The sequence below is a fragment of the Myodes glareolus genome, chromosome 7 (genome assembly GCF_982192425.1).
Source record: "Myodes glareolus chromosome 7, mMyoGla1.1, whole genome shotgun sequence".
NCBI lineage: Eukaryota > Metazoa > Chordata > Mammalia > Rodentia > Cricetidae > Myodes > Myodes glareolus.
This window is the reverse complement of record NC_142032.1, coordinates 33,221,240-33,245,699: the sequence shown is the minus strand read 5'-3', so window position 1 is coordinate 33,245,699 and position 24,460 is coordinate 33,221,240. Positions and strand designations below refer to the sequence as shown.

General features: G+C 44.2%; 1 protein-coding gene across 6 annotated transcripts in view; it reads right to left on the bottom strand.

The window, feature by feature from the left end:
- Positions 1–461: 461 nt before the first annotated feature.
- Positions 462–24,460, bottom strand: part of Spata6l (spermatogenesis associated 6 like) — a 52,112-nt gene continuing 28,113 nt past the window's right edge. For 4 of the 6 annotated variants that reach the window (XM_048438774.3, XM_048438783.3, XM_085693761.2 and 1 more), the window contains exons 7-13: positions 23,137–23,376; positions 20,152–20,254; positions 17,522–17,556; positions 16,413–16,618; positions 6,635–6,719; positions 5,672–5,773; positions 462–601 (exon numbers count right to left, since the gene is read on the bottom strand). In XM_048438774.3, the coding sequence (XP_048294731.2) occupies positions 5,684–5,773; positions 6,635–6,719; positions 16,413–16,618; positions 17,522–17,556; positions 20,152–20,254; positions 23,137–23,376 (759 nt within the window). In that variant the 3' untranslated portion in view covers positions 462–601; positions 5,672–5,683. The remainder of the gene's footprint in view (positions 602–5,671; positions 5,774–6,634; positions 6,720–16,412; positions 16,619–17,521; positions 17,557–20,151; positions 20,255–23,136; positions 23,377–24,460) is intronic. The other 2 variants (XM_048438776.3, XM_048438775.3) reach the window with 2 other exon arrangements.

Here is a 24,460-nt window from a genome sequence, read left to right as displayed (position 1 = left end):
GCTTTAGCTTAGGCTTGTTCCTAACTAGCTTTTATAACTTGCATTAACCCATTTCTACTAATCTACATTTCACCATGTGGCTTTTTACCTTTCTTTCATTCTATATACACGACTCCCTCCATGTCTCATTGGTGTCTCTCTGCACTTTGATGATCTCTGCCTGTGTCCTCTCTCTGCCCGGAAGTCCCACGTATACCTCCTGCCTAGCTATCAGCCATTCATCTCCTTATTAAACCAATCACAGTAATACATCTTCACACAGCATACAAATATCCCACAACATATTTTCGTACAATTTTGGAAAACGCTTTCCCAGTGGAAAAGCCCCTGATATACTTCTATTATGTTCTATTATGTTTCCTATTTTTCATGCTCAAATAATCAAATTCTCCAGGTGATGAGTGTGAATGAGAGCCCCAAACAGAATTTAATCAACAATTCTTACCTTGGGCACAAAAGACTCAGTATAAAGTTTGATTTAATGGGGGCCAGGCACCAGTAACACAACCCAGTCTACAAAAAAATGTTCATTTCTCCAAGGATGCATCCGTGTCTTGATGACTGGGCCCTTCATCCTTCTTTGGTTTTCATTCATGTTCCCCTGTAAAATTTAAAGATCACATCTACATATGGTATTGTGAAAGGGGTGAATATTTGACATGACCAAGGAGAAAAACATGAACTGTCCTAGCCTTAGACCCAACTCAGCCTCGGAACTGCCTGTTCTCTGAGTCCCTTCCCTATGTCTCTGGTTCAGAATAAGGCAAAGAATTTGATCTCTTTGTATGGCACTCAGAGCATCTTCCTCCCAGGGCTATGTGCAGAGTTAAGAAAGCCCTTGGTTCATGGCAAATGTGCCCGCGCCTACTGGATGTTATAAAGTGGGAGTTTATAAAGCACATTCCAATCTACTGTTCGGTAGAGCAATTGCTGAGCGTGGAAGGGGTCAAGTTTGGAACTGGGTGATGGCTGGGTCTTGTGAATTTCCCATTCTCACAAAACTGAGATCTACTATACAGTACATATAATAAACTGGTATGGAATAGAGAGTGGGCGCTATGTTTTCAGAGCTCCCCGGATGATCTGAAGGCTCTCTGAGGCCTGTAGGCCTGAGAATCTGCTGACCACCTGTGTGGTCTGCTGGATGCTAACATTACCCATTACACCAGTCCCCCACAAGCCACTAAATGACAAGTCCCTCAGATTCTGGAGCCCAAATCTAGATGGAAAACACTGACTGAAGGGGCTGCAAGATGGGGTTGGTTTGCTTTCAGCTGTGGTGAGGGTAACGGGTATAAAGGATTCTCTAAGACTGGTGAGATTAAAACCCATGGCCACTACTGTCTCAGGAGGTGGGGCTATGGGCTATGCCAGGATAAGAAACCAGCGCTTTAAACTAGCAATTTAACCATTCATTTTTCTTGTTGTACTTTCTTGCTGTTTTTCTTTAGTTTTACAAAAAAAAAAAAAAAAAAAAAAAAAAAAAAAAAAAAAAAAAAAAAAAAAAAAAGCAGGAGGCTATAATTTCCCCTGTCTAGTGTGGCGGTTTCTCAGGAAACTGGGAGTCAACCTCCCTCAGGACCCAGCAATTCCACTCTTGGGAATATACCCTAGAGATTCCCTAACATACTACAAAAGCATTTGTTCTACTATGTTCATAGCAGCACTATTTGTAATAGCCAGAACCTGGAAACAGCCTAGGTGCCCCTCAATAGAAGAATGGTTAAAAAAGGTGTGGAACATATACACATTAGAGTTTTACTCAGTGGTAAAAACCAATGACATCTTGAATTTTGCATGCAAATGGATGGAAATAGAAAACGCTTTACTGAGTGAGGTAAGCCAGACCCAAAAAGAGGAACATGGTATGTATTCACTCATAAGTGGATTCTAACCATAATTAAAGGTCTTTGAGCCTATTATTCGTGATCCTAGAGAAGCTAAATAAGAAGATGAACCTGATGAAGATTATTTAGCTATCCGCCAGGAGGTAGGAAATAGACAAGAGTCCCAGGTAACCTCGGGTGCATGGGGGGTGGGAGGGTTGTCGGAAAGGGAGAGGGTTAGAGAGAAGGGAGTAGGAGAGGATTGGGGAAAGATCGGGGGACTGGGATGGGGGGGAGGGAGGAAGGATGGATATGGGATCAGGCAAGTATATACCTCAACTAAGGGAATCATTTTAGGGTTTACAAGAGACTTGATTATAAAGGGGATCCCCGGTCCAAGGAGAGATCCCCAGATGGTTCTCTGGACAGAGGAGAGGGTGCCTGAACCGGCCGTGGCCCACAACCATACTGATGAATATTTTGCATGTCACCATAGAACCCTCATCTGGTGATGGATGGAGATGGAGGCGGAGAACCACGTTGGATCACTGGACCTAGCTCCCTAGGTCCAAATGAGAAGCAGAAGGAAAGAGAACGTGAGCAAAGAAGGCAAGGGCAGAGGAAACCTTCATCCGACGTTGGATGGCGATACAGATGGAGACCCATATTGGAACACCGAACTGAGCACTCCACGGTCCAAATGAGGAGCAGAAGGATGAAGAAAATAAAAAAAGTAATCAGGACTGCGAGGGATGCGAGCACCCACTGATACAAGGGGACTGATATAATGAGAGTTCACCAAGGCCTGTTGGACTGGGACTGAACGAGGACGTGATCCAACCAGATTCTCTGAATGTGGCTGGCCCGGAGCCTTTTTGAAAAGCCATTGACAATGACACTGGGACTTGCTTCCTCTGCATATACTGGATTTTGGCGCTCCAGTCTGTTTGGACTCTCACTTTCCCTGGACCTGGAGGGAGGGCGGAGGAACTTGAACTTCCCACAGGGCAGGAAACCCTGACTGCTCTAGGGGATGGAGAGGGAGGAGGAGAGGGAGTGGGGGGAGTGGGAGGGTGTTGGGGGGAGGGGCTGAAATGGAAACTTTTATAATTTAATAAAAAAAAATAAAATAAAAGACAAAAAAAAAAGAAATTCTGACTTGAGTTCCATGTCTACTGTCTACTTAGAAGCATGACAGTGGTGTGTTGGCTCCTGCTCCCTCCCACTGAGGGTGGGCTCCAGATAAAATCTGGGAGCAGATGAGGAGATTGTAAGCATTCAGTGGGTAGAGTTGGTATAGGTGGTCACGCAATGTACAGAGAATGAGGGCCAGACACTGCCTGAGGGACTGGGGACCATCAGAGGATAAGCCCCTCTTATAGAGAATTCTCAGTCATGACACTAGACATGGCATCAGCTCACTAACGGTCATATCACAGGAATAATCATGTCTTCAAGAGATCTTGGGGCACCTGTGGAGTTTTGGGGAGTCGTGAAATTTTCCTGTTTGTTGCAGGGGGGATGGGACTATGCTTGTTTGGTAGGAAATTTCTCATTTTAAAGTATGCCAGAAATAATCCACTACACCCCAAGTCCCAAGTCCTGACACATCAGAATAAAGCTGTATCGATGTCTTACACTTCCTCTGCCTACCTCCTCCCTATTTCATGTCTACCGGGACAGACAATGGGACTCCCTGTTTTGGGTTCAAAGTTTCTTGGTAATTTTGTGACTAGGGATCTTTTTCATTTTTCCCTGAGGCTGAGATCACAGGGGATGCAGGAGAGGGAAAGATGACCATAGTGAAGGAGCTGCTGTGGAGCATCAGGGGAAAGAGGATAGGGTCCGTTAAGGAGCCCTTGGCAAAGTAGGGCAGGGAGGAACACATGGTGAAAACTGAGGATGCTCCACTGTGTGTCATGGAGTCCTCCACTCTGGAATCTGGCTTCCCAAGCAACAGGGGTAGATCTAGCTCTCTTTTCACAAATCCTTCATCTTGCTTCTCCCCAGATCCACTGGGATACCTTCAGAGTCGCCTAGTCCGTCTTGTTTGGATTGGTTTCTTTCAACAAGGAGACCCTTCCCTTAGCTCTGTCCTTTGGGATTCTTGACTTACTAGGGAGCCAGGATTCAAAAAGTAACATTAATCAAAGGAAGAAAGGGCACATCTGGGAAAGGTCTATGAACATCCTGTTGTGAAAGAAACCCATTTTCCAAGACAGAATTGACAATGGGGTGGGAGTCTAATGTACTTCCTTCCTAGCGCCCTCACACCAGTGCCCAGATATCAGCTTGATGCAACTTGATTTTACCCACGTAGAAACTGAATGTAATTTGGCATCTGGCAACTAAGTGTGCTGTGATCCGTGTAACAGCCCAATGAAAGCATAGAGACTCTTGCCACAAGAGATTAAGGGTGTCCTAGAATCCACCCTCTAACCTATGAAGCAGAACGTTCTGCAGTAAAGCCTACGGAATGGGCAATTATCAAGATGTCCGCCTTCCTTTGTGCTGGAGGCAGAGAGGCCTGCCAGCCCCCTGGGCAAGGGTGAAGCATAAATTACCCTCAAGCCAGACTTTCAGGTGCCTGACTGGGAAACTCCAGCAGGTCACCCCATTCTCCTTGGTTGCTTAAAAAACCCTGCTCCTTTCTGATGACCGTAAGATAGAACACAATTACTCCTAAGAGGAAACATTCAAAGCCAGCCCCGCCCCCTCCGACTGCCGGGGGGCCAAAGGGCTGTCATTTACACACGCATCTACCCCCTCAGCATTCTCTGTCATCCTCTAGCTTTGGAAAGAATATGGCAATCCAGAGCATGGTCTCTGAGGCTGTGTGCCAAGGAGTCCCACCAATCATAGTCTCGGCCCTGCCACTGCCTAGCCACGTCACTTTGACCTCTCTGTACCTCAGTCTCCCTACCTTCAACTTAGTAGAAGCACCCCTCTCATAGGGCTGTAAGAGTTAGACATTAGTTCATTTAGTTCATGGGACGAACTTGGCCAGCTCTTGCCCCTATGTTAGAAACAACGTAAGGAAGAGCGGAGAGTTGTCATCATGATGGCAGAACCCACGTTCCCCAGCCTCACTCCCATTCACAGAAATCCAACCTGCAACTGTCCACCGGCACGCATGCCACTTCCAGAGAAAATGCAATTATTATTAGGGGCACGGATTAAGGAGGAAAACTCAGAAATGGTGAGCCGCCACCCATGGCCAGGTACCTTACCACACATCAGCGTTCTAGACCCACCTCAGCACCTCCTTCAGCATCCATGCAGAAGTGCACTTGCTAAGGACCACTCTGGAGGGTCCACAGATGTAAGGACAGTAGGAGGGTGAGTGTGGGAAGGGAGGACATTGCTTAGGACCCCAGCCCAGGGTGCGTGATTGGGTTTCCTTGTACTGAGTTAAATGCTGGGTTTCTGTTTCTGTCTAGGATAAAAGATGGATTTTAAACAGTAATAATACATTGTTTCTGCTTTGGAAAGAAACAGGCACGGTGCTAAAGGAGAGTCAAAAATGAGAGTCACAGACCAAAGGTACTCCATTGGAGTCAGGAAGCAGTAGTCCAAGTAACATGTAGAGGCGCCCATGCGGGACAGAGGCTGTGGTCAAGGAACTGAAAAGAAGTTCAAGTGCCCCCTGCATAAAGGGAGGTGCCTGAGGAGGGGATGTGAGAACAGGCAGGCCCCTGAGGGGGGATGGGTTGGGGGATGGGGGAGCTCTCAGCGCTCCTCCCACCTCCTCCACATTTCCTAGCTACTTCAGAGCCAGCAGGAGACAGACAGAAACTGTTTTTAGCAAGCCACAATAACGAACAGTACTTAAGCTGCTTACTTACAGGAGATAGTAGCTAAAAATATCTCTGTCCATGCAGTGGGAGTTTCTTCAGGGGGTAGCTTGGTCTTTCGCAGATATAATTTGTTTCAGGGATAAAATCTTCCTACAACAAAACACACCCAGCCATTGCATCACCCAGGATGTAATAAAGACTGGTAACACCCAGACATGTGGCTTTCGGTGTGAAGAGATCTGTGCTTCCCTCTATGTGTCATATAAATGGGGTCATGTGTGTATGTATGTGTGTGTGTGTGTGTTCTTCCCTCTCTCCATCTAATGGAGATTAAGATTAAGTCAGAGAGGAAGCAAAGAAAATGACTCTTCCCATGAGTACCATGACCGATACCCAGTGACAAATGTCATCCTGCCAGCCTGGCATAAGCTAAACTGTGTGGCGTGATCAGCTCTAAAAACTGAGGACTCTTTTGACACTTCACTGGAAGACCTTTAAATTCAGGTCCAGACCACCAAGCTGCGTGTTTGCAGGAAACATCAAGAACTGGGTTTATCTACCATAGGTCAGAAACCCTCCCTAGGCCTATAGAAAACATCAAGCAGCCAAAACAGCTTATTAAACTATAGAAGCCATTTCTTCCCAATTGTGGACCTACAGGGACCCTCACATAAATGTTTTCTTCCCTGTGCTGGAACTTCTGTGAGCAGAGGGTGAGAGAGCCTGCGCAGTCCACTGGAGCGCGCCAGGACCTCTGCCTGGTGAATGCTGTGCCCATGAACTGCCCGCATTAACCTCCTCCATGTCTCTTCCTCTGGAAACCTGCCCTGACTCCCAACCAGGCAGATACCTGCATGGTCAGGCTCAGAACACCACGTTCTCTCCTGGGTGAGTGTCACAGTGTCACATGGTTTCTATGGTCATTTCACTAATGTCTGCTGCCCTCACTGGACTTCGAATTCCAGGTCCCACATTTACCAGCAAGGATCTAGTTTCACCAGAAGCCCTAACCTTTGAGTGAGCTCTATGGGATGTCAGAAGGCTGCATACCCTCTCATGGATCTTCTTCCACGTGGACTGGGAGCGAGGCTGGAACCTGCCCGACAGAGAAAATGGGGGAAGCGTTATGCAGTTGCTAAAAAGGATGCTGACTTAGAGTATTTAAACATGGGTTGAAACTTAACCATAAGCGAAAGTGTCAGGATGCAAAATGGTACACCTATGATTTTAATGCTGGCATCAAATCTACATGCCAGGATCACAGGAATACATACCACCAGCAAGGTTAAAACAAACTGTGCTTGGTGTCCGCCTATGAGCAGTTCTTCTTTGGACGTTCTGGTTTTCAGGGAATTTGCTAATGAGAAAAATTCTGCTTTTTCAACCCCAAATTGTATTTAAAAAACTTAACCTCAATTGTTTTCTGCCGCAAAGACTTTATTTTACATCTCATCCAGTTTAGGCCACCCACACACTGTGCTTTCCCTCTCCCTCAGACGCCTCTGTGCAGAATACTGCCACCTTCCCACCCAAGCCCCTGCCCTCACTAACTCTCAGCCAACTCTTCTGGGATTAACTCCATTGCCCATTTCTCAGGGAGTCCTTCCCAAGTCTGCCCCTCTCCCCCCCGCCCCCAGAGGTCAGCTGGTTCACGATGCTTCTGACAGTGGACACTGGCCCCATCTGGTTAATATGTCCCCTAGACTGAGACCCAGATGGAGGCGCTGGTTAATATCTCATCCCAAACTTAAGTATGGAGGCACATACACCTGTAGTCCTGGCCCTAAGGAGACTGCGGTGGAAGGATCTTGAGTTTGAGGGTAGCCTGGTTATACAAAAGACAGGTACTGACTACCACAGTGGGGGCTGAAGAGTGTTGTTTGAGGGCTTGGAGGGGGTGACTCGTAGTTAAGGACATTCGTGGCTCTGACTGGGGATGAAAGTTCAGTTCCCGACACTCCATCTTCTGCCTCACAATTGTCTTTAACTCCAGTGCCAGGGCATCCACTTCCAGTCTCCATGGGAATGAGCACATGCATGATACCCAGATATACAGTCAGTCCACAAAATAAATCATTAAAAAACAATATTGAGTAGTGAATTCATTCATTCTGTATCTGAGTATCAGGTCCAAAATTCTGAGGTATCACGAAGCTAAAGGTGATATGATCATCACAGAAATGTGATGATGAAAATTACAGATGCTGTTTCCTCAAAATGTTCAAAGAGTTTTAGCAATCCAGGTAAATCATTCTGTTAATGTATGAGAGACACTAGAGTGGCACACGTATTTGAGATGCCAACATGGATGACATCAAGGATATATAGAGAACTGTTCATTAGCAGACGATAGAAGTCTGGAGTGGTTGTTAGGGCCACTATGCTGCTGACCCCCTGCAGCTCCCCCTGGCCGTGGTTCATGCCCATTGACCTCTCATCACACCCTTCTCTGGAGCGAGAACATAAGGCCCTGAGTAAGACTGAGTCTACACATCTATTACCTGATGTGGGAGTTCCCTCTGTGTGCTGTGACTGCCATTAATGAATAAAGAAACTGGCTTGGCCTGTTGAGAGGGCAGAACTTAGGTAGGCGGAGAGGACTGGACTGAATGCAGGGAGAAAGAAGGGCGGAGTCGGGAAATGCCATAGATCCACCGCCCGAGATAGACGTACTAAATCTTTGCTGGTAGGCCACGACCTTGTGGTGATATACAGATTACTAGACATGGGTTAAACTAAGATGTAAGAGGTAGCCAATAAGAAGTTAGAGCTAATGGGCCAAGCAGTGATTTAATGAATACAGTTTCTGTGTGGTTATTTTGGTTCTGGGTGGCCGGGACGAACAAGCGGCCCCCTCCTCGTACAATTACCAACCTAGGAAAACAATAGGCAGTAAATGGCTGCAACCTCAATGCTCTACTGTGTTTCAGAAAACGTTATACACATAATTACTGCTCTCCCTAAGAGTTTTATGAGACATACAGCAAGACTTTAGAACTAGTCACCAGTGGGACACATAGGCCTTGAAGATGCTACAGCTGCATACAAGGAATAAAACTGTCTCATGCCAGAATTCTCTATGATTCTCCTTGTCCACACACACAAGAACATGCTGAAGATGCGAGGGATGGAAGTGGGGGCTCTTTCCTTTGGGACTACATTCTTCACTCTGGTATTCAAAAGGCTTTGTCCATCTTCCGCTAAAATCTTGGGCTGAAAAATCTAAAATTAAGTCTACCACATGACCCAGCAACACCACTCCTTGGCAAGGCTCAAAGGACTCGGTACCCTACTCCACAGACACTTGCTCAGCTATGTTTATTTACACCCTACTTGTAATAGCTATGAAACGAAACCAACCTACATATCCTTCAACTGGTGAATAGATAGGAAAAATGTGCTACGTATGCACTGTGGAATACTAGTCAGTTGTCAAGAACAACTAAATCATGAAATTTTCAAGTAAGTGGGTGGAACTAGGAAAGATGATATTGAATGAGGTAACCTAGACCCAGGAAAACAAAAGTCACATGTTCTCTCTTATCAGAGGCTCCTAGCCCCAAATCTCCAGATCTACGTACACAACATGAGTAACCAGAGAAACCAGCAAATTATAATACACTGTGAGAGGTGGGGAGTTGAGCGGGGAATAGGATACAAATGATACCCAGGGGAAAACAGAAAAATGGGAAGAAGTATAAATATCACCAAAGTTGTCAGATTGATTTTATATTTACCTAAAATTATACACAGTGTGTGTATGTGTGTGTGTGTGTGTGTGTGTGTGCATCTTAAATGAAGTTGTGCCACTTGAGTTCACAATGCTCCATGCAAGAACAATATAGCAACAGTACCAGGCATAAGAAACCTCCTTTTGAGTGGTTGGTCAAGGTAGTCCGAATGACTCCCAGACAATATAGGCTATTGATATTGCCCTGGGATGCCTCTCGGAGGTTAATGATCAGGCCCTATTGCTGAAGGCATTGAACACTTAGGACACAAGACATGGATTATTTGAATTGGATTTAATATAAAAGCTTCCTCCCTGCAGTCTAGTTTACATAGTATCATAAAGTACTGTGCCAGCTGCCAAGGGAGGGCAGCAATTACTAGTCCTATCAGCTATAACACCTACGAACCACAACAATGACTAGAGTAGCAAGATATCCATACAGGTGCACTAGTGACACGCACACGTTTGTAGAGACCAACAGCTGTCTAAGTGTCTACTCAACAGGAGAGACGCCATGCCTACTACTAGAACTCTAGCTAACTACTTAGGGCTAGTGAGGTTATAAATCTTGGAAGAGAATCTTCTATTGCCACTTTACTACACCAGCACAATTCTTTAACTGCATTTTAATCTTATGCCCACAGATAAGTCTAGCTATCACCCCTTATAAAAGAGGGTTCTCTCTACAACAAACAGATACCATGGCAAAAAAAAAAAAAAACTACAAGTGACATAGTGAAAACACCAATGGGTTGTGGGGAGCCCAGTCCCAGTGGGTACATCTGTAGCATAGCTCCTCTATCTATCTATGGCTCAGGGAACATTTCAGAAGAGGGTGGGAAGCTTAAAAGAGCCAGACTATGAGGAAGTCTGTTGTGTGGCTGCCTTCCCTAGAAATTGTTGTATAAACAGGAACTGAACAATGGAAAATATCAATAGACATACTAACATGAAAGGGGTAAAAATCTCACAGGCCCCACCCCTAAACAAAGAACTGTAGGCAACTGATGGCTTCTGAGAAAGGGAGGACTTGCCCCTCCCAGGAATGAGCACATGACTGATTATTCAATACAAAGTAGTCAGTCCTGAAACCATGTGTGTGTGTGAATATATATATATATATGTGTATATATATATATATATGACTCTGCAGGTTATACCTGTATACTTATTTATTTATGTGCATGCATGTGTGTGTGCATACATGTGTGTGTGCATACATGTGTGTGTGTGCGTGTGTGTGTGTGTGTGTGTGTGTGTAACAATAAAAAAGAAGCTATCGACTTGAGAGTGGGAAGGACACAAGAAGGGGTTGGAGGGAGGAAAACGACAAGAGAAAGTGATGAATTACATTAAAAACATAAAAAGTTAATTAATTTTTAAATATTGGACTAACTAACAGAAAAGAATATACCTTCTTCTCAGTACCTCATGGAACCTTCTCAAAAATTGAACACATACTCAGTAACAAAACAAACCTCAACAGACACACACACACAAAGAAAAAAATTGGAATAACCCCACATATCTTATCAGAATTCTGGTTTAAAACTAGAATTCAACAGCAATACTAATTCCAGGAAGCCCACAAACACATGGAAATTAAACAAGACTCACCTGAATCATCAATAGGTCAAGGAAGAAATAAAGGGAAAAATTAAAGACTTCCTAAAATTCAATGAAAATGACCACACAACATACCCAAATTTATGGGACACAATGAAAGCAGTGTTAAGAGGAAAGTTCATAGCACTAAACACCTACATAAAGAAGCTGGAAAAATCTCACACTAGTGAATTAACAGAAAATTTGAAAACTTTAGACCAAAAAGGAGCAAACTCACCCAAGAAAACTAGATGGCAAGAAATAGTCAAATTGAGAGCTGAAATCAATAAAATAGAAACAAAGAAAACAATACAAAGAACCAATGAGACAAAGAGTTGGTTCTTCAAGAAAATCAACAAAATAGACAAACCTTTATCCAAACTAACCAAAAGGCACAGAGAGAACAGCCAAACTATCAAAATCAAAAATGAAAGGGGGACATAGCAATAGATACAGAGAAAATCCAGAGAATCATCAGGTCATATTTTGAAAACCGGTACTTCACAAAATTGGAAAACTTAAAGGAAATGGACAACTTTCTGGACAAATATCACTTACCAAAATTAAATCAAGACCAGATAAGCAAATTAAACGGACTTATAACTGCTGAAGAACTAGAAACAGTCATCAAACATCTCCCAACCAAAAAAAGCCCAGGGCCAGATGGGTTCAGCTCAGAATTCTACAAGATTTTCAAAGAAGAACTAATACCAAAACCCCTCAAATTGTTCCACACAATAAAAACAGAAGGACCATTGACAAACTCTTTTTATGAGGCTACAATTACCCTGATATCCAAACCACATAAAGACATTACAAAGAAAGAGAATTACAGATCAATCTCACTCATGAACATTGATGCAAAGATACTAAATAAAATACTGGCAAATCGAATCCAAGAACACTTCAAAACCATCATCCACCATGATCCAGTCGGATAAGGAAAATGTGGTACATTTACACAATGGAGTACTACACAGCAGAAAAAAATAACGACATCTTGAAATTTGCAGACAAATATATGGAGCTAGAAAATATCATATTGTATGAGGTAACACAGACCCAGAAAGATAAGTATCATATGTACTCACTCATAAGTGGTTTTTAAACATAAAGCAAAGAAAACAAGCCTACAAATCATCATCCCAGAGAACCTAGACACAATGAGGATGGGAAGTAGAAAAAGACAAGATCTCCTGAGTAAATTGGAAGCATGGGGACCTTGGGAGAGGGTTGAAGGAGAGGAGAGAGGCAGGGAGGGGAGCAGAGAAAAATGTAGAGCTCAATAAAATCAATAAAAAATGAAAAAAGAACAAAATATATATGAAATGCCATAATGAGAGTCATTACTTTGTATATTATCTTGGGTCCTCTCATTCCCAAAAGCTGAGCATTGACTGCCTCTGGGGTGAAGCTAACGGAGTCTTAAGAGATACTTCTCATGCCCCCTAGTGAGGGACTGGTCCTCAGGCCCTGCTGTGAAAGATCAGTCAAAGGGGCAATGGAGTCTCCCTAAAGCACATGAAAGGCACAGCTATCATTATTATTATTATTATTTATTGTTGCTATTATTATTATTATTAGGAACTTCCACACTGGTTTCCACAGCGGACGCATCAGTTTCCTTTTCCCCCATCAGTGAATGAAGGCCCCCTTCTCCCCACGTTCCTGCCAGCACACATTGTCATAGAAAAACAGCTCTTTTCTTCCTTTTCCTTTTTACATGACAGGATGTCTTTGTGTAAGCCTGGATGTCCTTGAACTTGCTCTGTAGATCAGGCTGGCCTTAAACTCAGAGATCTGAGTGCTAGGATTAAAGGTGTGCACCACCACTGCCTGTCAAAAGGAGCTTTCTTTAAAAGACGGTATTTAAGGCCGCTCCTCTAGTGGAAAGGTAACCAACTAACGTGGCTTACCCAGGACTCAGGGCTTTCCCACAATGCAGCACTTGGGAACCAAAGCCAGGACAGCCATAGTCTGACTGGATGGCCTTTCTGTGGTCACAGATTTTTGTCATTGTGGATCATGGCTCTTACTTACATACTTTGCCATCTAGTTAGGTCCAAAGTCACCCATTTTAATGACACCAAGTTTGCTGCCTCATCTGAGACGACTGAATGCCCTCTCGCTTTTGTTGTGTTTCCCGCCCTGCCTCCACTGACCAGACATTGTGCAGTGCTCCTATCTTCTCCGTCTCCATTGCTCTTCCAATTATCCTCAGATTATGGAGCCCTGGGACCTAATAATTTCCTAAATTCATCTTACTGGTGGAAGCTAACAATACCCCTGTCTTCTCACCTCCCATCCCTACCCTCTATTAACTCAGTCATGAAACAATCTTTTTCAGGACCCACATGAAATGTTACCTCCTCTACCAAACTGTAAGAGCCATTCTCATTTATTTTCCAAAAGCATCCATCAAGGTCTGCCTTGTAGAAACCAGGCGTGTGTGTGTGTGTGTGTGTGTGTGTGTGTGTGTGTGTGTGTGTCTGTGTGTGTGTGAGTATTTTTATTCTCTGCTGTTTTGTAAGTTGTTAAGGGACAGGAGAAATGTGTTACATACATGTTATTCTCCATTTCAGGACTGGTAAATGGATTATCAATCTCAACGCTCTCTTGCACACTCAACTCCAATCCCAGTTGATTCTATTTGATTCTGTAAACACGAGACAGTTTTTCCATCAGTCAAAACTGAGGATCATCTGGCCCATTACATGAAGACATGCATCAAAGGGGGAGCTGGATGAATACATAAATGCATATTCCATCTAACACATTCAGAAGCAGCAGGGCTTCGCTCTGCCCTCCCTCCCGTGGGAATTAGCTTCTTTCTGCTCTGTCGTCCCCTGCATTTGGATCACTGTTGAGGGCATCCCATGATCTGTGTCATGTCAAGTGGGATGAGGTTATGTCTATATTTTCGTCTAGTTTGTGAGCCCCTGGAAAGTAGAGGTGTGTGAGAGCAGGTACATTACAAATAGTTGTCTGAGAATTTCACGTGTGCTTTAGTGTCAAAAAAGCCGCTATACTAATTCTAGGAGCTAGGAAGGTATCTCCAAGTACAGCACACAGACAAAAGCCTTGGGCTACCAAGCGTCTGCTGCAGAAAAGCACTGTGCCTGGAAGCAGATGGGTGTTGTGGAATATTAGCTGAAGATGTGTTACATTTGTTTATGCTGTGGAACATTTGCTTAATGATGTAAAAAGATGTGTTGCATTCTTTATTTAAAAAAAAAAAGATTTTCGAGACAAGTTTTCTCTGTGTTTCTTTGGTGCCTATCCTGGAACTAGCTCTTGTAAGCCAGGCTGGCCTTGAACTCACAGAGATCCGCCTGCCTCTGCCTCCCAAGTGCTGGGATTAAAAGCATGTGCCACTACCCCATGGCCAATGTTGCATTCTTTTATGTTGCATTTCTTTAACTCTGTGAAGCTGTGTTACTTTGTCTATCTAAAACACCTGATTGGTCTAATAAAAAGCTGAATGGCCAATAGCAAGGCAGGAGAGAGATAGGCAGGGCTGCCAAGCAGAGAGAATAGATAGAAGGAGAAAAAAAAGAAAAAGGATGAGCAAAAAAAAAAAGGAGAAGAGGATGCCAGGGGCCAGTCACCCAGTCCCACAGCCAGACACGGAATAAGAAGGAAAGAAAAGATATGTTATGGAAATAGAAAGATGCTAAAGCACAGAGGCAATAGGTAGACAGGCTAGTTTAAGAAAAACTGGCTAGAAATAAGTCAAACTGAGGCCGAGTGTTCATAACAAAGAATAAATCTCCGTGTGATTATTCAGGAGCTGGGTGACAGGACCTCCCAAACAGCAGTGAAATAAGAGGGGAAAAAAAAAAAACAACAACAACGAACTACAGATGAGCCTTTGATCATCACGGTCATCATCAAAATGAAACAGGAATACTGCTGAGATCAGATGCCACTTACAGACAAGCCTGCCTCTCTAGGTCAGCACCAGCTCCGTGCTCCAGGTCTTTGAATACTGAATAACACTCTCCTCGCCAACCTCCCGGGGAAAGCACAAGCCCGAGGTAAAGGACACTAGGCCCACGGCAGGAACAACTGTGACTCTGATCATCTGACCCTGGCAAACCTGAGGCTTTTTAATCTGTTACACCATTTCCAATACGGTTGAATAATCAAGAATTGGCATTACATTATTAGTATATTTTATATAATTTTCCCAAATATTTAACATTTTAATATAGGAGTTTTATCATTTCTGAAAAACACTAAAAAAATAGACTACTATTTCTTTATACTACCTCAAACTCAAGTATAATTCTTGTTAAATTTCCAGGGCCATGTATGTTCTGGGACTGTTTAAAGTGGGTCGTTCTGGGTTCAGCAACTGTGTCTTCTGGGTCAGGGAATGTCTGGCTCTCATCACTAACAATAAGAGAAAAGCCGACTGGCATGTCTTTCTTTCAAAGCTGATTTCTGATTATTTTCTGATTCTTTACATGGAGTAAGTGATCAACCCCTTCTGCTGGTGTGCCTGAGTAACAGGGTCCCCCAAAACATAGGGCTTTGGCTAACCCTGGCAGAATTAAGCAAACCAAATGGCTATTCAACTTACTTGAAATGCTGACTGGCGAATATGGAACCCCCACTTCACCTTTTTGGACAGAGTCTTACGCAAATGTTTTTCACTACTTGCTATAATGTAAACAAACCAAGAAACTATGTCTATGCAAAAAAGATAGATGCACATTAGTGGTGTTGATTGCTGATTGGTGGGCCATGGGTGATTTTTCCCTCAACTCCTTTTTGTTGGTATATAGCTCCTAAAATGTCTAGTGAACCTCTTCATAGTGCAAAACCAAAATTTTGAGTTTTAAAATTTATGACAGAAGGAAAATGAGTATGTGTACATGTGTGCATTCTTGTATGTGTATGTATGCGTGTGCAGCAAAAGACGGGAGATGTAGGGCGCTCCCGTCACTCAGGCTAGATTCTCTGGAGACAGGTTCTCTCACCGAACCTGAAGCTCAAGCTGTCTTCAACCCAACTCCTCCCAACTCACCCCTGCCAGCAGGACCACACCTGGCTGCTTTATGTGGGTGCTGGAATTCTGGGCTCAGGCTTTCATCCCTGTGTAGCAAGAGTGCTTGCACTTTTACTCACTGGGTCCCTCTCCCGCCTGTTTTTCTGGTGTTTGCCGTGATGGTTTGGTTTGGTTTTTCTTGTTGGCGGTACTAGGGCCTCATGCGTGCTAGACAAGTGCTATACCATTGAGTTACACACTAGACCTACACCAGGTGCCCTCCAACACTTTCCTGAGGAAAGAGAAGAAGTGAACAATACATTTTGTATAGGTTTGGAAAGGAATGGTCACAGTTAATGTCTGAATAGCGCAGCAAAACAAACAGACAGGGCATCCAGACTTTCTTCCTGACAGAGCACAAGACTCATCAGGCAAGGGGATAGGCACCAGCTGCTTACCTTTCTCCAAGGAGAGGCTGATCCAGAGGGCTGGGAGATCTGGAATGCTGGGAGGTAGAAAGTGAAGCTTCCAGGGGGAGCTCGACATCCAGGGGGAGCTCGGCATCCCCCCGGTGACTGGGCGAGGGTTGTCTGGACTTCCTCGGATCTAGAGGTGGTGATGTCTGACTCCTTAAGACAATGCGTTCGTCAGGCTCTCTGATGACCTGAGTGACAATGTGAATTACTCTTGACTTGTAGTTTTGGTTTTGATTTGCCTAATACAGAGATAGGGGCAGGCTAGGACAAGGAAGGAAATTGAGGTAAGATAACAGAACACATGGCCAAGGATCACCCACAAATAAAAGAGGGGACCATGGTACAGAAGCCTCAGGAATATGGGTCAGGGGGACACAGTCGAAAGGCTCTGCGTTTGGCAACGTTAATCAGCCAAAGTAAACTCGCACTTAGAACTTTGATTTCTTTCTTTTCTTTTTTTCTGGTTTTTCAAGATAGGGTTTCTCTAACAGTCTTGGCTGTTCTAGAACACACTTTATAGACCAAGCTGGCTTCAAACTCATTGAGATGGGCCGGCCTCTGCCTCCCAGGTGCTAGGATTAACAGGGTGTGCCACCACCACTGCCCAACTAGAGCTTTGATTTCTGAGGACCCTGAGTTTTGGGTTCTGGGAAAGATGGGATTTTCCAGCAAAGTGTGATGATCCTGTACAGAGGCAGTGGAGTGTACAGTTCACGTCCTTCACGTGCGTCTCTCGGTTTGTCGCGTACAAGCGGCAGCTTTCAGTTTGGCCAACTGAGCAAGTTTGAGGACACAATTAGTACCTCACTGCAGAGAGGGATCTGACTGGAGACAGGCCACGTAAGTCACTGGTGATAAGGTCATGATCGGCCTATATAAACTCTCTCTTGGCAATAAAAGAAGGGGAGCAAGTCAATGAACCCCACGGTGAAGCAGACAGTGGAGCCTGAGCACCAGTCGGCAGAAACCCTACCGAACCTGTGCTCCCCCATGAGCAGCACAGCGAGGAACATATTCTCCCCACTAACTGCACAGGGCCTGACCTAGACACTGGAAATAAATTATTTTACAGACGCCACTGCTACAATTACCTTTACGTTTGCTGCAAGGCTTTCAAGAGAAGATGCTAGAAGAGAGAGGAGAAGGAGTATGAGGAGCTCGTTGTTACCAGTGAGCCATATAACTGCTGGCACATTTACCCCACAGAAGAACCAAGATTTTAGACAATAAATGAATGACAGAGGGACTAAATGTTCCCTTGTAAAACACAAGTTCGCAACTGAGTCTCTCTTGGGGCACTGTAATTCTAGGGAACTTTATGTCTTCTTGGGGTCCACAGTCAGGTTATATTTCCAACGACAGTCCAGTTGGAAAGGGGCTGGGGACAACAAACATGCCATGGAGCAGAAGGTCAGCACCCTTCCAGCCTTAAACAGAGAAAACCTATCTGTCCAGATGCCCAGAGCCTGGAAGAAAACCCTATGGATCTAATATAAAGTTCCTATGCTCTGCTGTGTGAGTCCTGGTTGGTTTCTGGAGATCAGTTAACAGAGGAGCTCTTGAGTATACTTGTCTGAGGGAAACATGGCTGTGACATCGAGCCAGTAATACATAAGAACACAGAGAAACCCAATGCATCCAAACCACAAATCACTGTCATCTCTATGTCTATGAGACATGTCTATGAGACGTAAGTAGATCCCATACTAGTGAGTGGCAAGGATGACCAGAGAGCAAAGCAATAGCCTAAAACATACAAGGCCTAACTCCAAAACAAAACAAAATATTGCAGTACTAAGAAAAAAAAACCCTCCAAAAGTAGAGTAACAAATGCACATTAAAAAACGGCAAAGCAAGTCGATTTTTTCCTCAAGTTTAACGACAAAACACTCTCCGGGTTTATCATCCCCTTACACCACCAGATGCAATAAGGAAGAACAGATTTTTACAGCCTGTCAACGTCCTTATCTGGGCACACTTATCTGTGTGTGTCCACATGGTTCTGGAAAAGCCGCAACTGCCACCACACTAAACTGGACAGGGAATTAGCGCTGCCAAGTAGCTGCAAACCGATCCAGGCCTAGGGATTCCCTGGGCACTCCCCTGCGATGAGATCAGAACTGCATTAACATCTGCTCTGCTGCTGGCCCTTGTTTCTCAGAGGGCAATCCAGGGCCCAGCAGCAAAAGAACCTCCTGGAAGCTTGTGAGAAAAGGACCCAGGCCCCATCCCATCACTTTATCAAGATGTGCAGTTCAACAAGAACCCCAGCTGACTCAGAGGCAAACGGAGTCTTAGAAGCATGGCTTTATTCTCTCATAGATCTGGAGGTGACCTAAACATAGAGATAGCCTGGAGCCCCAGGGTTTCCAGGACCTCAGTCCAGAGAGCTGATCATCCGGAGGTTGTAGCTCTGCTCACAGCTTGGTGTAAGACTTGCACTCATACCCACAACCTCGGGAAACATCCTCACCCACCAGGAGCAAGAGAAGCATGGTGTACGCAGGCCATCGGCGGCAAGCGAGTATTAAGCAAGCCCCACTGTCCTTCCCAGGAAAGGACATTTGCTGCTGCTTGCTTTTGCTGTGACAGGGAAGATGGCCCTGCTTTTACAGACTGCGCCAGTGATTTTTCAATCGCAGTGCTTAAATTAAATGTCAGAGGTGACAAAGCGCTTTCTCCTCCCAGCCCCACACTGTCCGGGTCAGCAGTCATTAGTCACTCTGTCTGGTCTGAGTTACCTCCAAAACACACTGCAATCCTTTCAAAGGACAAACTGTCAAGCCGAACACTTACAGGGAACTCCACTGTGAGGACATCCCATGTCTAGTCCCACCACGGGGTTACAGAAGGGATCATCACCAGCCCTGTCCAGACTAAGAACTCCAGGCAAACTGCCATGACCTTCACTGGGAACAGACTTACACATTTCAGTCCTGAGGTCAAAGCCCCCCAGGGGTGCCTTACCCCAGACACTGTCAATTAGTAATTTACAGTCCAGGAATCTCAGCTGGGGTGGGGATCCTGATGAAACCTCTGATTTAAAACCTGCGTTCATAATTACATGAAGACACGATTCATTCCTCCATTCCCCACAGTGTAACAAACGCCACCACAGTGCATTATAACAGTATTATCCTAATGGCCAGCATCTTTCTCACTGGTGTGTTACATTTTACAATCACTCAATTTCAATTTCTAGCACGCTAAATGTGGCTAGCCATCGTCCATGTCAATCAAAGCTCTTTCAAGTCCTCAACATCATTGCAAGTGGATCCCAACTGCTGCTAGAGCTGGCTCCCTCCTCACTAACTAACGTGGAATCCGGTCAGCCAGTGTCAGGACCCCTATCAGTGTCTTGCTCCTTCGCCCTCGGAACAATGGCAAAACCAAACAACATATTCGCTAACGGCTTTGCGATGCCTTCACAAAGAGTTCACACCAGGAGGAAGTGCTGCCTGTTTGCCAGCCTAGCCGTGGGCTGTGGCCACATGCGATCTGTCACTCCACCCAGCTCAGTCCCCTGCAAGTACTGAGGTCATCTTGAAAGGAAGCTGCTTGTTAGTTACCTCTGCCCATGGGAATGTCTCTGCTGGAGAGACTCGGGGAGACAGGTCCACAGTTTCCAATGTAACCTGTAGTTCCTCAGAACGAAGGATGCTAACAAGGGGAATGCACTCATGCTCATTAACGGGATGTTAGTAACAAGAAACTCGAGTACCTCTTCTCATTGGAAAAGCGAAGTCTAAAAACTCCGATTTTCTCCTAGACTTCTGTAAGTGATGTTCCAAATTGCTTTCACCAAAGGGGTTTTCACTGTCCACCTGAAAGTGAAGGAGACATGTAAGACTCTGCCCGCAGTAGCTTGGACTACCTTCTCATTACCCACAATGCCTCTCCCCTACCCCCATCCAGAGAGACACTTGGAAAATAGCCTAAATCACAGTCTCGGAGTATGATACATTTTACGCCACAGAAGAAAGCACCCACCATCTCCAGCAAGGCTAGATCAGAGGGTGGGTGTCAAATGTGAGCACAGAGAACTGAAGGTTGATAAAAATCAGCACAGAGTTTTCGCCTCCTGAGAGCTGGGATAAAGGTGTGAGCCGCCACACCTGGCCCAGAATCCTTTGGCCTGCACAGAGTATTTCAAAAACAAGAGACTCACTATTCAGATTCTCCTCCAATCTAGATTCTTTTAAAACACAATAGAGCCGGGCAGTTGTGGCGCACACCTCTGTTCCCAGCAGAGGCAGGCTGATTGAGGTTCAAGGCCAGCCTGGTCTACAGAACAAGTTCCAGGATAGCCAGGGCTACACAGAGAAACCCTGTCTCAAAGCCAAAACGAACCAAGAAAGCCCACCAATAGCAGTGACTACTCTCTTACTTAAAGTGACAGGCCATGCTTCTAAGACAAAACTGGCCAACATGACCTGCAAAAGCAGGTCAAATGCTTGAAAAAGAGATTCTTCTACAGCGTAAATTTAAAATTTTTGAAATGGACTTTGAAACTTTTATTTTTTTCCTGCAAAGCAGACTACAATGCCAGTGTTTATTGAATGTCAAGAAACAGGCTGATTATGTTTCCTAACTTAAAATTTTTAATTTAAACTTTTTAATGTGTATGAGTGTTTTGTTTGCATATATGTCCAGGTACTACATGTGTGCTGATATCCACAGAGGCCAGAATGGGGCATCAGATCCCTTGGATCTGGAGTTACCAACAGGAACTGCTCTGTGGGTGCTGGGAATTGAACCTGGGTCCTCTGGAAGAACAGCCAATGCTCTTAACTGCTGAGCCACCTTTCAAGACACAAGTTCTCTAAATTTTAATGCTTCTATTAAGGATGTCTCCCATATAATCAGAAAATCTGGCTAATCAAGTGTGTAAGATGATCTTAGCATACAGAGCTTAGCTTATAGTCAAAACTACAATGACTTGTTAACCAATGGAAATGGAAATGTTTCACTCCCTAAGAAATCTAGCCATTGTTTTTACAGAGTGAATTACTCCATGGTGGCAGGGATTGCATTTGATAAGCATGAGTATGGAACAGAATAAGTCACACCGTCCAAAATAAATGCAAGCTATCAACACTTCTATGGAGCCATATTTAATGATAGGTTACTACATTTTTTGCCAGGCATCTTTACCAAGAGCAACAAAAAGAAAACAGCCATTTAGTATTTCTGTGTCTATGAATAGTTCTTATTTGGAGATTAGCTAGTTGGTATTTTCTAGCCAGAAAGCTCAATTCTACCGAGAAACAAATTACACACGACAATCAATCTCAATAGTGCCTTGACTGAGATTAACCCCACACCTCATAACCTGTGTCAAATGCATGATCATAATTTCTAGTGACTTTTCTTATCTTTCTTATATTCATTAACATTCTGAAGATAGTCACTAACTGGAATGTGTGATAGAGTTCACAGAGGGTGTGAAATAACAAAAACATTAATTTGAATGTATCTATATGGTGCTATGGGATAACCCGTCTGTACGCTGTGAATATATGGTGCTCTCATTGGTTGATAATAAAAGATAATTTGACCTATAGCAAGGCAGAATATATCTAGGTGGGAAAGCCAAACTGAATACATGGAGAAGAAAGAGCAAAGTCGAGAGAGACTGGAGCCAATTGCCCAAGAAACAAGATGCCAGCAGACTGGTAAAAGCCACAGGAATGTGGTAATACATAGATTAATAGAAATGGGTTAATTTAAATGTAAGAACTAGTTAGTAATAAGCCTAAACTACAGGCCAAACATTCTGTAATTAATATTAAGCCCTTTAATGATTATTTAGAAGTGGCTATGGGACAAGGCAGGACAGATAAACCTCCATTACTATAATTACAGACAGTTTCATTGAAAACATAAAGGCTATGAATAAAAAAAAACTGAAGAAAATAATCAAATTAATGATTTGTGGCTGTGTGTGTGTAACTCAGTGGCTCAGATTTTTCTGAAACAGGCTATGCAGCCCAGGCTACCCTCAAACTCATGGTTATCCTCCTGCCTTAGCCTCCCAAGTGCTGGAATTGCAAGGGTACATCACAACACATGACTTTAGATATTTCTGTAATTAAACTGATGAGCCGATGTATAAACCTATCTTGAATGTCTATTTTGTAATACAGTAATTAAAAACAAATTTTCAAGATAGCCACAAGGACTACAGTGACTAACCATGCCCACTGCTTCTGGTGACTAAGATTCAGAAAGTTCTTTGAGTGAGGCCCATCCTTGCTTTTCCCCCACTGACATCCTGTCCCTGCTCAGCATTTGGCTACTGAGCACCAATCTCATCGAGAAGGCAAAAACTGTTTCTTATATAGGGCTGGACCTTCACTTTGAACTGAGGCACCTTATCAGCCAGCCTTTGATTGACATCTTCAGTTCCTGGCAGTTCACAGGCGCCTCTGAGTAATGGTGAGTTATCTACAGACATCATACTCAATTAATAATGTTCTAAAATTAAAAATGGGGCGATTGAGCAAATCCCCTCCGAGATGCCTTTATAGACATTGCCTAACAATGACGCTGGGAAATGAACATAATTTAATGACAGCTATTATTCATTTGAATTCCCTCTCCCGTCACTATCGCCACGTGTTGGCGTGGCTCAGTTCTTCTTTCTCCCTCTCCTATCCACATCCTCACTGCAGCAAGTCACTCTGAGAAATTGCTTCAAGCTCACATGTCTAACCACAAACGGAGGCTTTCTTGCTCCAGGGAGTCTGAAGCTTTTTCCAAGGTTCAGCTGAGTCGGCTGGTGCTGGACGAGACGTCTAGGGACAGACGGGGAGGGGACCCGGGACTGTGTGCCTTTGGGAAGTCGGTCAGGACTTTTCTCCTTCAGCTTCGTTTTTCTGTTATTTGTGGGAGTTCTTTCCCCTTGTGATTTCGATAAAGGCTTTTGGGATTTACAGTTCTCCTCCTGAGAGCAGAAAACAAACAAACAGATTTGTCACGCTGTTTCTTCTTGTTAGGCCTTGACCATGCTTGGAAGGCACTCGGCCCGTGAGCTCTACTTCCAGCCCAAAAATATTATTGGAAGAAAAAGATGATAATTCAGTCAGGACTATAATAATTAATTGAACATTTAAAAACTGAAACGACTGCCTCTGATTTATAGAAGAACCCTTTAAAGAAAGGCATTTATTTACTTAATCTACCATTTAACTTAACATAATCTTAACATAATCAGTATGTGTAAAATCACACATTTTAAGTAATAACAGTAAGGTTTATTTGTACTGGGGAAAGTTTGAGAAGGCAGATGCACACAGGCATACTCCAAGCACAGGCAGACAATAGACACCGAGAAGCATGAATGGCATATACAGGTGGACCCAACCGTTTCACTTCAAGGAGTGTATTAAAAGTAATTAGTGTTGCTCTGTGCACAGAACTGAAGGCATTGTTTCTTGAAGTCAGAGTTTCACCATGTAGCCTAGACTGCCCTTCTACAGGAGCAAGCTCCCACTTCAGCATCCCGAGGGCTAAGATTACAGATGGATGTCACCACAGCCAGCTTAAAATGGCTTTAAAAATATCTCTGTGAATAAACAACCATCTTAGCTGAAATCCTACCTCAGTTCTGTAATACTACAGCAAAGACTTTGTCGAGCTTCTGTGTGTTCTTCCAGCTGTTCTGTTTGGTGTGTCTGTGATGGGGGGCGAGTGGAGGGGAGGAGCTAATGGTCTCCCATTCTGTTTGGTGTGTCTGTGATGGGCCAGGAGTGGGGGTGAGGAGGAGCTAATGGTCTCCCATTCTGTTTGGTGTGTCTGTGATGAGCCAGGAGTGGGGGTGAGGAGGAGCTAATGGTCTCCCATTCTGTTTGGTGTGTCTGTGATAGGCCGGGAGTGGGGGTGAAGAGGAGCTAATGGTCTCCCATTCTGATTGACACATCACTAACCATCATTCACCTGAACAGCACCACTGAATACACAGCAGATGGACTCTAATGGAATAGCCCGAGCAAATGGTTTGAATACAGAAATTAAATCTAGCAAAAACA